This window comes from Microtus pennsylvanicus, chromosome 3, assembly GCF_037038515.1.
Source record: "Microtus pennsylvanicus isolate mMicPen1 chromosome 3, mMicPen1.hap1, whole genome shotgun sequence".
Classification (NCBI taxonomy): domain Eukaryota; kingdom Metazoa; phylum Chordata; class Mammalia; order Rodentia; family Cricetidae; genus Microtus; species Microtus pennsylvanicus.
This window is the reverse complement of record NC_134581.1, coordinates 2,005,750-2,018,581: the sequence shown is the minus strand read 5'-3', so window position 1 is coordinate 2,018,581 and position 12,832 is coordinate 2,005,750. Positions and strand designations below refer to the sequence as shown.

The 12,832-nt window shown below is 47.8% G+C and overlaps 1 protein-coding gene across 1 annotated transcript in view; it reads right to left on the bottom strand.

Moving 5' to 3' along the window:
- Positions 1–12,832, bottom strand: part of Ano10 (anoctamin 10) — a 119,664-nt gene that overhangs the window by 69,640 nt on the left and 37,192 nt on the right. The window contains exons 9-11 of the mRNA XM_075964076.1: positions 12,111–12,293; positions 7,152–7,343; positions 3,167–3,295 (exon numbers count right to left, since the gene is read on the bottom strand). Of these exons, the coding sequence (XP_075820191.1) occupies positions 3,167–3,295; positions 7,152–7,343; positions 12,111–12,293 (504 nt within the window). The remainder of the gene's footprint in view (positions 1–3,166; positions 3,296–7,151; positions 7,344–12,110; positions 12,294–12,832) is intronic.

Genomic DNA, 12,832 nt, shown 5'->3' with positions numbered 1-12,832 from the left:
AATGAAAAGGTGCAAGCTGAGCAAATAAAAATATAAAATATACAGATGGAAAAGGGGGGCACCAGGAAGAGGAATAGAGCTAAATCCTGTGTTCACAGAGATGACTGGATTAAGAAATGGAATAAAAGGAGTGGTGACCTCAGGGCAAGGTCCCACCCTGCTAAATTTTCAATTTGTGAAAAGGAACTAAAGAAAAACTTAAAGCCAGATGTAGTGGTGCAAACCTTTAATCTAGAGCCAGATGTGGTGGTGCAAACCTTTAATCTAGAGCCAGATGTGGTGGTGCAAACCTTTGATCCCAGCACTGGGAAGGCAGAGGCTGGTGAGCTTTAAGTTTGAGGCCAGCCTGGTCTAGAGATCCAGTTCCAGGACAGCCAAGCGGAGGCAGTGAAGGAAAGAAAGTTGATGAAGATATAATTGAACAAGAGGACCATGTTCCAGCCCCAGTAAGCAGCAGAACTTGGTCGCTTTGGCCATGTGGTTCCGGCTGTAGAGTTAAGGACAGAAGGAAGGGGCTATGGAATTTGTCCCGGAGACTACAGAGAGCAGGTGGGGCCAGGCATGTGTCACGAGTATCCATCCCTGCATGGAGGCCCAGAGGCCATTATGTGAAGCTGTGAAGGAGAACCTGGATTGCCTTGGAGCCCCCAAGATGGAGATACCAGAGTCATAGAGAGTCATAGGATACCTGCCAAGGAGAGCTGCTAACAGGGAGCAGAACCAGCACAAGAGAAAGTGTGTTGCAGTCAACAAAAGTAAAAGGAGGTGCTGGAGAGATGGCTCAGAGGTTAAGAGCATGGCCTGCTCTTCCAAAGTCCTGAGTTCAATTCCCAGCAACCACATGGTGGCTCACAACCATCTGTAATGAGGTCTGGTGCCTTCTTCTGGCCTGCAGACATACACACAGACAGAAAACTATATAATAAATAAATAAAGTAAAAGGAGTTGGAGATCTGAAGAGCATTTTGACGTCAGACATGAAAAGGCAGAGTTTGGAGTTTGCCCAGCTGGTTTTTTGTCTTGCTTTGGTCCAGAATTTTTTCACTATGCTCCCTTCCCTGCATTTTGAAATGGTAATGCATATCCTGTGCCATTATATGTTGGAAGTGTGTGATCTGCTTTTTGATTTTGATTTTTATAGGTGATTACAGTTAAGCGACTGCATGAATCTCAGAAGAAACTTTGAACTTTGGACTTTAAAACATTGTTGAGACTGTGAAGGACTATGGATGTAGGGTAAAAGTGCGGCCAAAGAAACACACCCTGACCCTGAGACCAGAGCCAATTCACTGGCACTGAACCCAGAGCCAAGAAACACACCCTGACCCTGAGACCAGAGCCAATTCACTGGCACTGAACCCAGAGCCAAGAAACACACCCTGGCCCTGAACCACTCAGCCTAGAAGCCAACCAATCCCTGATCATAAAATCCAGCCAATCTCTGAGTTTATCCAAGCTCATTGTAATTCCGACCCTTGTAAACCTCCAGCTGCCTGGTTCTACTCCTAGACTACTCTGGCAGTCAGGCCTGACACCTTGAGGCTCAGGTCTCAGGAGCTCCAATGGCCAGGCCCCATCTCCAGACTTCAACCCTCAAGGTAGTGCAGTGACTAAGCCCCACTCCATAGAAAGAGGAAAAGGAAAAGTGCAAGACCAGGCCACAAAAGTCCACCAATCCCTGAGCTTGCCCCAGAGTCTGACCCCAAAATCCCACCAATCCCTGAGCTTGCCCCAGAGTCTGACCACAAAATCCCACCAATCCCTGAGATTGCCCAGAGTCTGACCACAAAAGTTCACCAATCCCTGAGCTTGCCCCAGTGTCTGACCACAAAATTCCATCAATCCCTGAGCTTGCCCCAAGATCAGATCATATAATCCTTCCAATAACAGGCCACCCTGGAAGGCTCCATACTACCTGCGCCAACCCCTACATAAGGTCTGTCTTCTGCTCACCAAGCAGAGGCGTCCACCCTCCTGGGTCTTTCCCCTCCCAGTGAATCGCTTGTGTGACTTTGTGGGATTCCTTGGCTCCTGACTGCCATGAGACCTTTCTCTTCAGACCTATAACACTTCCACTGGGGAAGCCTTTCCCCTCAGAGCTGTAACACTTACATCTACAACAAAAGTTTCTTAGGATCCGCTCAAGAAAACAAAGGAGGCATTTTCCTAGAATGAGCTAAAAACACATGCTAAATCCACAGACGTCTATTCCAAATGAATGCATCCTGCAGTGTCTGGAAAGGCCTCTTCTGTGAGCTGGGCAGGAAGCGGAAGTGCACAGACCACACTCTTTAGTCTGCTGACTGGATTTGTCTTCTTACTACTCAGGCATGCTCGTCACCACGGGCTGCAGCAGCAGCTTGGCTGGAGGACAGCAGAGGCCTGTGGTTGGTGTGAACACTTTCACTGAGGACAGCAGAGGCCTGTGGTTGGTGTGAACACTTTCACTGAGGACAGCAGAGGCCTGTGGTTGGTGTGAACACTTTCACTGAGGACAGCAGAGGCCTGTGGTTGGTGTGAACACTTTCACTGAGGACAGCAGAGGACTATGGTGTGAACACTTTCACTGAGGACAGCAGAGGACTATGGTGTGAACACTTTCACTGAGGACAGCAGAGGACTATGGTGTGAACACTTTCACTGAGGACAGCAGAGGACTATGGTGTGAACACTTTCACTGAGGACAGCAGAGGGCTATGGTTGGTGTGAACACTTTCACTGAGGACAGCAGAGGCCTGTGGTTGGTGTGAACACTTTCACTGAGGACAGCAGAGGACTATGGTGTGAACACTTTCACTGAGGACAGCAGAGGGCTATGGTTGGTGTGAACACTTTCACTGAGGACAGCAGAGGCCTGTGGTTGGTGTGAACACTTTCACTGAGGACAGCAGAGGCCTGTGGTTGGTGTGAACACTTTCACTGAGGACAGCAGAGGCCTGTGGTTGGTGTGAACACTTTCACTGAGGACAGCAGAGGCCTGTGGTTGGTGTGAACACTTTCACTGAGGACAGCAGAGGCCTGTGGTTGGTGTGAACACTTTCACTGAGGACAGCAGAGGCCTGTGGTTGGTGTGAACACTTTCACTGAGGACAGCAGAGGCCTGTGGTTGGTGTGAACACTTTCACTGAGGACAGCAGAGGGCTATGGTGTGAACACTTTCACTCACCTCCACGGCCACTACGATCAAAACCAGGTCTGTTTTGGACTCTGGGAAGACTGCATTCACTTGTGGCGACATTCCGATCAGAGCACAGTTAGTGACCACAGATATAACACTCATCGTTTCAAAGGCCAACTGAAAGAGAAAAAGGTGTGGCGTTAATGGCAACAGCCATGTCCTGTGTCCACTATCTGAGCCCAAGGGAAAGCTTCTCCAGGTTCTACGCGACCCACACACATTTTAAACCTCTGTCCCTCCTGGCAGGGTTCTTCTCTCTTAAAGCTGGCCCATTGGCAGACATTTTAGATCCCTTCGGCCTTCCCACCTGAGGACGGCCTGGCTTGGAGTGTGGAACACCCGCAGCTCTGTTTGTGTTATTGTCTCTGCTTGTTTACAGGGATGGGGGGGGGGGTTAAAGACCACCAAAGAAAAGCTCTTCACACCCCAAGCCAGGCAACATCTTCAAGAAAAGCTATTTTTCGAGACTGTCCTTGCTTTGATAAGGCACACGCCCCACGTGGCTGAGCTATAACAGTCTCCAGTTATGCATGGTCCCTTCCTGAGAACATGAACCAAAGCTCCTGTAGAGTGTTAGCAAATAGGGAAGCCGGGCTTCCCTGGCACTCACAGAACACTGAGTGGGTCCCACAAGGAGGTCCATGTGTCCTACGGTGTGTTGCTGGGTAACAGTAGGAACCTCCATGTTCTCCCTCTGCTACTGTAAGCTCTTGATGGCTGCCTCCTGATGACCGAAGCCACTCCCAACAAGCACAAGGGCTGTACCCCTGCCTCTTCTTCCAATGGTCATGGGTGTATACAGTAGCTGCTTTGTCCCATGGAGTAATTTTGTGAGTTACTGTGTTTTCTTGCTACTTGTGCCAGTTTTCCAGTTAATTCTTTGGGTTTTCCCAAGGACACTTGTCCCACAGTGTTTTGGGATGGGGGGTGTTTTCCAAGACAGAGTTTCTCTGTGTAGCCCTGGCTATCCTGGAACTCACTTTGTAAACCACGCTAGCCTTGAACTCACGAAGATCCACCTACCTCTGCCTCCCAAGTGCTGGGATTAAAGGCGTGAGCCACCACGCTCAACTTGTTTCACTGTTTAATACACAAACTGCTTCAGGTTTTCTGCCATACATGAGAGGTACTATTTGTTCCTCAATTCTCTGTGTGTCTGGTTTTGCCATCACACTAATTTTGGCTTCCTAAGTATTGAGGGCTAGACTGACCCGGGGCGCTCTGATGTATGGAGAAGGAGCTATGCCTGGGCCCAGGGCCTTGAGAGAGCTGCAGCTTTGTGAGGTGGGATTCCCCTCCGTATTCTGTGAATGTGTTTTGTTGCCACTGGTTAATAAAGAAGCTGCTTTGGGCCTATTACAGGGCAGAATAGAGCAAGGCGGGAATTCCAAGCAAAGATAGAGGAGAAAAGTAGGTGGAGTCAAGGAGACTTCATGCTGCTGCCTAAGGAGACAGATGCTGGATCCTTACCAGTAAGCCAAAGCCTCATGCCGATACATAGATTAATAGAAACAAGCTAATTCAAGATGTAAGAGCTAGCTAGAAATATGCCTGAATCATTGGTGGAACAGTGTTGTAATTAATATAGTTTCTGTGTGATTATTTTGGGTCTGGGCAGCTGGGAAATGAACAAGCAGCCTCCGACTAATGCCTTGGGTCCTGAGAACCTACCTGCTCCCACCCTAGGACTTGACTCCTCAGAGCCAAGGTCACTGTGTGCTGGAGCTGTGATGCTCGAGAGACACCTGTGTCCCTTGTGCAGGCAGCATGGTTTAGCCTGCTGCTGGTGCTGTCCCATTTCTTCCCTGGAAGTAATATGAAAGATGCTGCATTTCCTAAAAAGACTGCATGGCACAGGACACAGCACATGCGAGACCCCTGTTCTAGCTTCCTTCTCAGGACCTCTCACTGAAGAATGACCTGATGGTCAGGTTACATAAAGGGAAATACTCCCTTTCTCTACTTTATAGAGTGTTAACGATTGGTGTGACTTCTTTTTAAATGGTGGAACTTGTGAAGGGAAGGTCCTCCCCTCTTGTTGTCAAGTCCTGTGGTCATACACATACACACACACACACACACACACACACATACATGCACATACTCCACACATACACACGTGTGCACACTACATACATACACACATGTGCACACACATACACATTCACACACATGTGCATGCGCACATATACACACGTGCGCACATACACATGCACACATACACACGTGCACACATGTACACACACATACACACATGCATACATACCCATACACACACACACGCACACACATCCCTGCCCCCTTCCCCAAGGCTGCAGGCCTGCAGACACTGTTCCACTCCTGTTGGACACTGCCACTGTGTTTGTCTTTTCTAGGACCTACAGCCTTGACTCAGTGATCTTATTTCTGTTTTCAATTTATCTGACTCGTTCTCTTTCCCGTTTCCTTTCTTCTACTGGCTGTGGGTTTATCTTGCTTGTCTTTTCTAGTTTAATAAGCCCTCAGTACCTGAGGCCCTGCTCCAGCATAAACATCCCTGAGTCCTGCCGGTCTCCTTACCAGCGGCATCCCACAAAAGCCTCCTTCAGTTTAGTGTCTTTGGACAGCATCTGGGATTTTTTTCCCATGGATACTTTATGCTGCCTAGTGTTGGGAGGTCTTGCTGTTGTTACCTCCTGTCACTAACTCTGGCTTGGCCTCATTGTCTCGGGTGTACTGTCTACAATCCCCACTTGCTGGAGTGTTTTCTGTCCTGTCAGACGCAGCCTGCTGATGGACCACTGAGCCTTGTCCACTCTTGGTGATTTTCTTCTTCCATCTTGGGGAATGGGGTATTTTCATCTCTAACTACAGGGTTCCTCTAGTTCTCCTTCCAAGTTTCTCTCTCTCTCTCTCTCTCTCTCTCTCTCTCTCTCTCTCTCACTGTTGTTTGATACATATACATTTCAGTTTGATGTTTTTCTGAGAATTTGTCTCCTTTTTTGTGGCAGATTGCTCCTCTCTGGTAACCTAGCATCAGAAGTATCCTTTATCAGACTATCAGACTGTATCACAGCCTCCTCTGCTTTATCAGACTGTATCATAACCACCTCTGCTTTATCAGACTGTATCATAACCACCTCTGCTTTATCAGACTGTATCACAGCCTCCTCTGCTTTATCAGACTGTATCACAGCCTCCTCTGCTTTATCAGACTGTATCACAGCCTCCTCTGCTTTATCAGACTGTATCACAGCCTCCTCTGCTTTATCAGACTGTATCACAACCACCTCTGCTTTATCAGACTGTATCATAACCACCTCTGCTTTATCAGACTGTATCATAACCACCTCTGCTTTATCAGACTGTATCACAGCCTCCTCTGCTTTATCAGACTGTATCATAACCACCTCTGCTTTATCAGACTGTATCACAGCCTCCTCTACTTTATCAGACTGTATCACAGCCTCCTCTACTTTATCAGACTGTATCACAGCCTCCTCTGCTTTATCAGACTGTATCACAGCCTCCTCTGCTTTATCAGACTGTATCACAGCCTTCTCTGCTTTATCAGACTGTATCACAGCCTCCTCTGCTTTATCAGACTGTATCACAGCCTCCTCTGCTTGCCCTCTTTTCTCTTCCTTTCGGGAATGTTTCCTTAGTTTCCTTATCTCCCCCTTCCCCCCCTTGACTTCCACCTGTCTACATCCCCCCCTTTGTGAACTGTTTCAATCACTGCCAATCTGTCTCTAATCTGTGGCTTTAAGCCATTTATAGTTAGTGTAATTGGTGACATGCTGGGACTTAAGTCAGACACTTGTTTTCTACCTGATCCCTGGTTTTACTATTTGTTTTTCTTATTGATAATAATTTTGAGATTATTGTCTGGTAACATTTAGGGGTACTCTGGGTATATACATTTTCTGCTCTTAGGGTTTTTCCTTCCCCCAGCAATGACTAATAGCTTTTACATTATTCTCCGTGTAGTTACCTGCCACACACCAATACTGGCTGAAGGTTCTGCAAATGGCCGTTTGAAGACCCTGCACATTTTCAAGGCATCTGAGTTGACTTCAGTGAAGTTATTCAGCACAGCAAAGGCAGCTGCTAATGGGTAGACGCAGGAGAAAAGGCTCACATAGCCAAACTGCAGGAAGAGCTCCAAGTAATCATCGAAGGTTCCCTGCAATGTGGACAGAAGGCTCAGAGTCACACAGAAATCTTCAACGCTTGGAAAGGGTAGTCTTCAGCTACTAAAAACTCGGGGTCTACTCCAATCCTTTCTTCCCAACCACAAGTTCAGACAAACTGAAAGATGATTTTGCACTAAGTTGCTGAAATCAGGAATCAATAGTTATTTAGTTGCCTATTTTCCTCATGTACAAATCACTGAACTAATTAATACCCACCTCCCTTAACTACCACCCCAAGGCAAACAATTTGGGCTGACGAGGGAGAGGGACTTGATTGGGGGAGGGGGAGGGAAATGGGAGGCAGTAGCGGAGAAGAGACAGAAATCTTTAATAAATAAATAAATTAAAAAAAAATCTAAACATAGTTGCTTTTAATGATCCAGTTAAGAGATCTCCCTAATGGGTGGTGGTGGTGCACACCTTTAATCTCAGCACTCAGGAGGCAGAGGCAGACAAATTTCTGAGTTTGAGGCCAGCCTGGTCTACAGAGAGTTCCAGGACAGTCAGGGTGACATAGGGAAACAGTGTCTTGGGGGGGGGGGGAGTATCCTTATCTGTAGGCACCCAGGATGCCCTGACCTTAGACTATAAAGCTGATGAGCTGGCAAGACGCTTCATTGAGTAAAGGAGACTGCTGCCAAGCTCAAAGACCTGCATTTGATTCCAAGATCCACATGGTGGAAGGAGAGGACCAACCATGAGCACACACACGCATGCATGTACAGTAAAGTTAATAAGAGATTAAGAGGTCAGCATGATTTTTTAAACTGAAAATAACGACACCGGTAAAATGGTAACAACTCCCCATGGGAGCAGCAACAGTTGTCATGATTAACTTTGGCTGCAGTGTTCTCTGGAGTCTAACTGTACGCTGACAGCATTTAGCAAGGAGAAAACTGCATGTTGTGGTTTTAGCTTGACTTCATCCCCACTCATTCATGCAGCAGCATGACGTAGAACGGCTTGCACTGTTATCAGTCAAAAGGGACAAAGAGCTGCAGCTCTCCCAAAGCTCAAGGCAGGATTGAGCAGCAAGATGCCCACAGGCTACGGAAAGCTGCAGTATTCCCAGGAGCCTACACCAACATAGGCACCAGGAGTGAGGAACCTAAAGGTGAGGCAGAGCTGTCAACGTACTGACTGAGCACCGATGGCCCCAACCCAAAACAAAGACAACATACCTCAGAGGAGACTCAACCACTGCAAGACATCGTGGTGTGTGTGTGTGTGTGTGTGTGTGTGTGTGTGTGTGTGTGTGTGTGTGTGTGTTCACATCTGGAAATGTGTTTTTATGATCACAACAGTCAAATCTTCATACAGATGTGCGATTTCCCTCAAAAGAACTAATTAGGTATTCTCTGGTATGCTAGGGTCCCTGCTCAGGACCCCGGCATGTGAGTCTACTGAAGGGAGCTCTTCCTCACATCCCAAAAGGCCAGATGGAGGGGCCCCTTCCAGCCCTTCCTGCCTCACGAGGTTACTCTAGGTGGCCACACACTCACCACCAGTACGTTTACAGTAGAGGGGCTGAGTCAACAGGCTTAGTCAGCACCAGGTGAAACCCAAGAGCAAGAAAAGAAAATGCAATCTTAGCAAAGCAAATACAAGCCCAAGACACCCTTGACCCCATGAGCTGAAAGCCAGCAAAGATCACCTGATGGCAGTCCTGTGAGTCCCTGTAGCAAACCTTAGGAACAGAACGGTTATGTATGGTATGGTATGCCAGTGAAAATCATAATCTCACAAACCTAATGCATTAAGTATTTGAAGACAAAGTTCAGGTTCCAGGGGACCACACCACCTGCTCCTCCTGGAACATCACAGAGTGTATTTACCCAGGGCCAACTGAATGCCAAGGAAAGCAGGCACTGGATGGAAACAGTAGCCAGGGCAGAGACCGTGGGACTCTGAAACTGCTGGTGATGAGAAACTATATGTAGTGGCTGCTAACCGCCAAGAAACTAGGTTTCCATGACTAATGAAACAGGGTGCAGTCGCTATTACAGAAGATTAGTAGCGTATGGTCTCAACACTGAATAAAATCTTAGCATGTTCCCACTGAAGTGTAGCCCGTGATAGAACAACTAAGGAGATAGTAATCACAAAAAGAAAAAACTCTTGATAAAGATCTAAAACCCCACAAAATAAACCATTTTAAAATAAGAAAAAAATGTCTCCAAAACAGAAAACAAACTTAACAGCCAGCAGTGAGAAGATGGGGCCACAGAGAAGGCGAGACAAAGAAGTGGACATGGCAGTCTATGCAGAAAGTCCAGCAAGGCTGCTGGGTAGAGACAAAACCTAACACTGCCCACATACAGTCAGCAACAGTCAGAGCTGGACCTGAAGGAGCGGCCAGGTGCAAGGGACAGTTTCAGAGCACAGGCCCACAGGGCAAGCCAGCTCAGCCCTGACCCAACATAGGCAAATCACTCTGGGTAAAGTCACAACAGCGGCAGAGGGGGGGAAATTCTACACCCACCGCCGTTCTCCAGAGCTCTGGTCCCAACTCCTAGGTGCTACCGCAGATGCTAGGATCATCCTTACATGAGTCTTATCTACTGATATTCATCATACTAGAAATTAAGACAGAAAATGTCTCTGACTCACTGAAGTGATGACCCAGTAACATAAACAGAATACCTTAAAAAAAAAACCACATTTTCCAAATCAGAAAATGTTTAAGAGCAAGAGAGATGTCCAGGCACACTCATGGCGAGCCTCTTCACTGCTGACTCAGTGACGATGGCCCTGACTGGGTGGCAGCTGCTGGCTAGGGCACTATAGATGGAAATGCCTCCTTCACAGATACGTGGATATGACACAGCGGGCACAATAGAGGGACAGTAGTGGACAGGGAAGCTCTGAGCCGCTGCACAGTCATGGTCTGGGCAGGGCCGGGGGTCAGAACACCCAGAGGCTTCATTTTCCCCACTTCCTCTGTCTGTCATTTCTCTACAGTGAAAGTTGTGTTTCACAGTAATTTTGCAATCTGACAAACTGACTTCTTCCAAAATTTGTCCATGTTTTCAGACAGCAGAGCATGCAGTTCCAAGACCATGGACTTCAGTGGGGAGCAAAGGGGCCTAGAAAGGGCAGGGCTCCAGAGACCGTCCAGAGAACGTGACTGCTGGGCTCTTCCTTCCCAATGTCTGCAGACATTTAGAACCTGCCCCGTGTCACCTCCGCGGAGACAGTGAACAGAGAAACTGCAGATTGTTGCACAAATAATGAAAACCCAGAGACAGATATTAAAGCTCAGCCTGAAGATCAGAAAAGCAAAGCAGCCAAGCACTAGAGAGTCCTCTTACCCCTCCCAGATCTTCAGACCGAAAGGGCGAGATCCTGTCTCCACGAATCCTCAGACTCCACACTCCACTGAGTTCCTGCCTCTTCCGTTTATATATTCCTCTCTCCACCCAGCCATATCATTCCTGTCTTCACCTCCCTAGTGCTGGGATTAAAGGTGTGAACCACCACCACCTGGATCAGTTTCTGGATTGACCTTGTGTAGCCCAGGGTGGCCTTGAACTCAGAGATCTGTTTGCCTGTGTCTCCAGAGTCCTGGGATTACAGGTGTGTGCTACCACTGGCTGGCCTGTATGCCTGACTAGTGTGGCTGCTTTGCCCTCTGATCTTCAGGGAAGCTTTATTTATTAAAACACAAATAATATAACCATTATAGTAGGTGAGGAGACAGTGGCTGGACTGGGTAGACAGATCGAGGGGTGCTCTGTTAGCACAGCGCTCACCCACAGTCCCCACACCCACCTACTAGGCTCTCACTTCATTCTCAGAGCTCAGGCTCACAGCACCAACTCTGCTGCTCAGAAAGAGAGCTGACCAATAACACCGCACCGCCTGCTGCTCAGAACGACTCTAGAGCTGGTGCTGTCGCACACAAGAGAGGATAGTGGTCACTGCTGCCCCTGTCATGCTTCACAAAGGAAGAAGATGCGGAGCTGGAGAGACCAGAGCTAAGATTCTGGCGGTGTCCCTCAGGGGGATATGGGGGGGGGGGGTCCGTGCAGCACACAGCAAGCATAGGAAAAGCAGCAGAGAGACTCGGGAGTAAGTCTGACTTGGGGCTCATCAGCAGCTAAGACTGAAGGAAGAGTTAGGTTTTCATTACCTCTAGTAATCCATGTGTATTTCCTCAAATTAACTGAGAAGTCTTCTAGTCAAAAGAAATGTCCTGGTGCAGACAGGCACAGGCTCTATGAACCACTCAACCCCCAAACTCACCCCACCTAGAAAGTGGGACGCCATGACACATATCTGTAACGCAGGGCAGAGACAGGAGACTCTAACCTGGGGTCTGCAGAGCAGTGGGTACGAGACAGTCTGCCTCAGCAGAGAGGGAGGCAAGAACTGACTTCCAAGTGGCCCCCTGACTCCATGTGCACAGGCTCTCTCGCACACAATAAGTCATTCTAAAGGAACCGACTTACAGCTATAATAGCAGTAATCTGACATTCAAGCCATCTTGGGTGAGCTTCCTCAGGGACCATCTTCCCTGTGTACTGTCACGCTGGAGCACACATCCAGGCACCCATCTCTGTGAAACAGTCAAACAGTCCTCTACCCTCACCTTCTGCTGTTAAGGAATCATGACAGAAGCATCTTAATTCATATCACAGTTCTCTCCTCCTAACTTCAAAGTGGTTCGTGCTGAAGGAATCCGCTGCAGAACGCTTACAGTGCACACAACACACACATGAACTTGTGTGACCCTTACACACACTCACACAACTCACCAGGTAAGTTCCCATTTCCTTCTCCAGGAGGATTTGCTCATACAAGGTTGTATCAACGTCCACCTTTAAAGCCTGCACCTTCTTCTTTACCGCTGCGCAATGCTTCCGTTGGAGCCAGTAAGGAAGAAGAGATTCCACAGCTTGGTTCAGGATCTGGGAGGTGATCAGGAGTGTGGCCAAGCTCTGAAGAGAAGCATAAGCATCATGTTTAGAAAGATCGAAACGAAAGCACACACACATGGTCCTTCAGAGCTCAAAATGGAGTCCTACGATGTCATAAACACAAACAATAGAAAGCTGGGTGTGAGCACAGTGTTCTAATTCAAGAATAATATCAGAAGAAATTAGCCGGGCTGGATGTGGTGGGCCATACTTTTAATCCTAGCACTCTGGAGGCAGAGGGAGGTTTGATCTACATAGTGAGTTCTAGACCGCCCAGGACTCTACATGGTGAGACCTTGTCTTTAAAGATGATAGACAGACAGACGGATGAGCAAGCTCATCCAGCGTCCTTCAGAGAGGAAGTTAACCTGACACTGTGACTGTGATCTCATCATCCTACTATATTGTATACTGTACTTACTCCATTATATATTTTATAGCATGTTACTATAAAACAGCATCGCCAGGCTGGGGCGGGGAATCACTGTGACATTTTACAGCCTGGACCTGTGGAGACAACCCCAGCAGTAGAGTGTCGTTCACTATGCGAGCACTGAGTT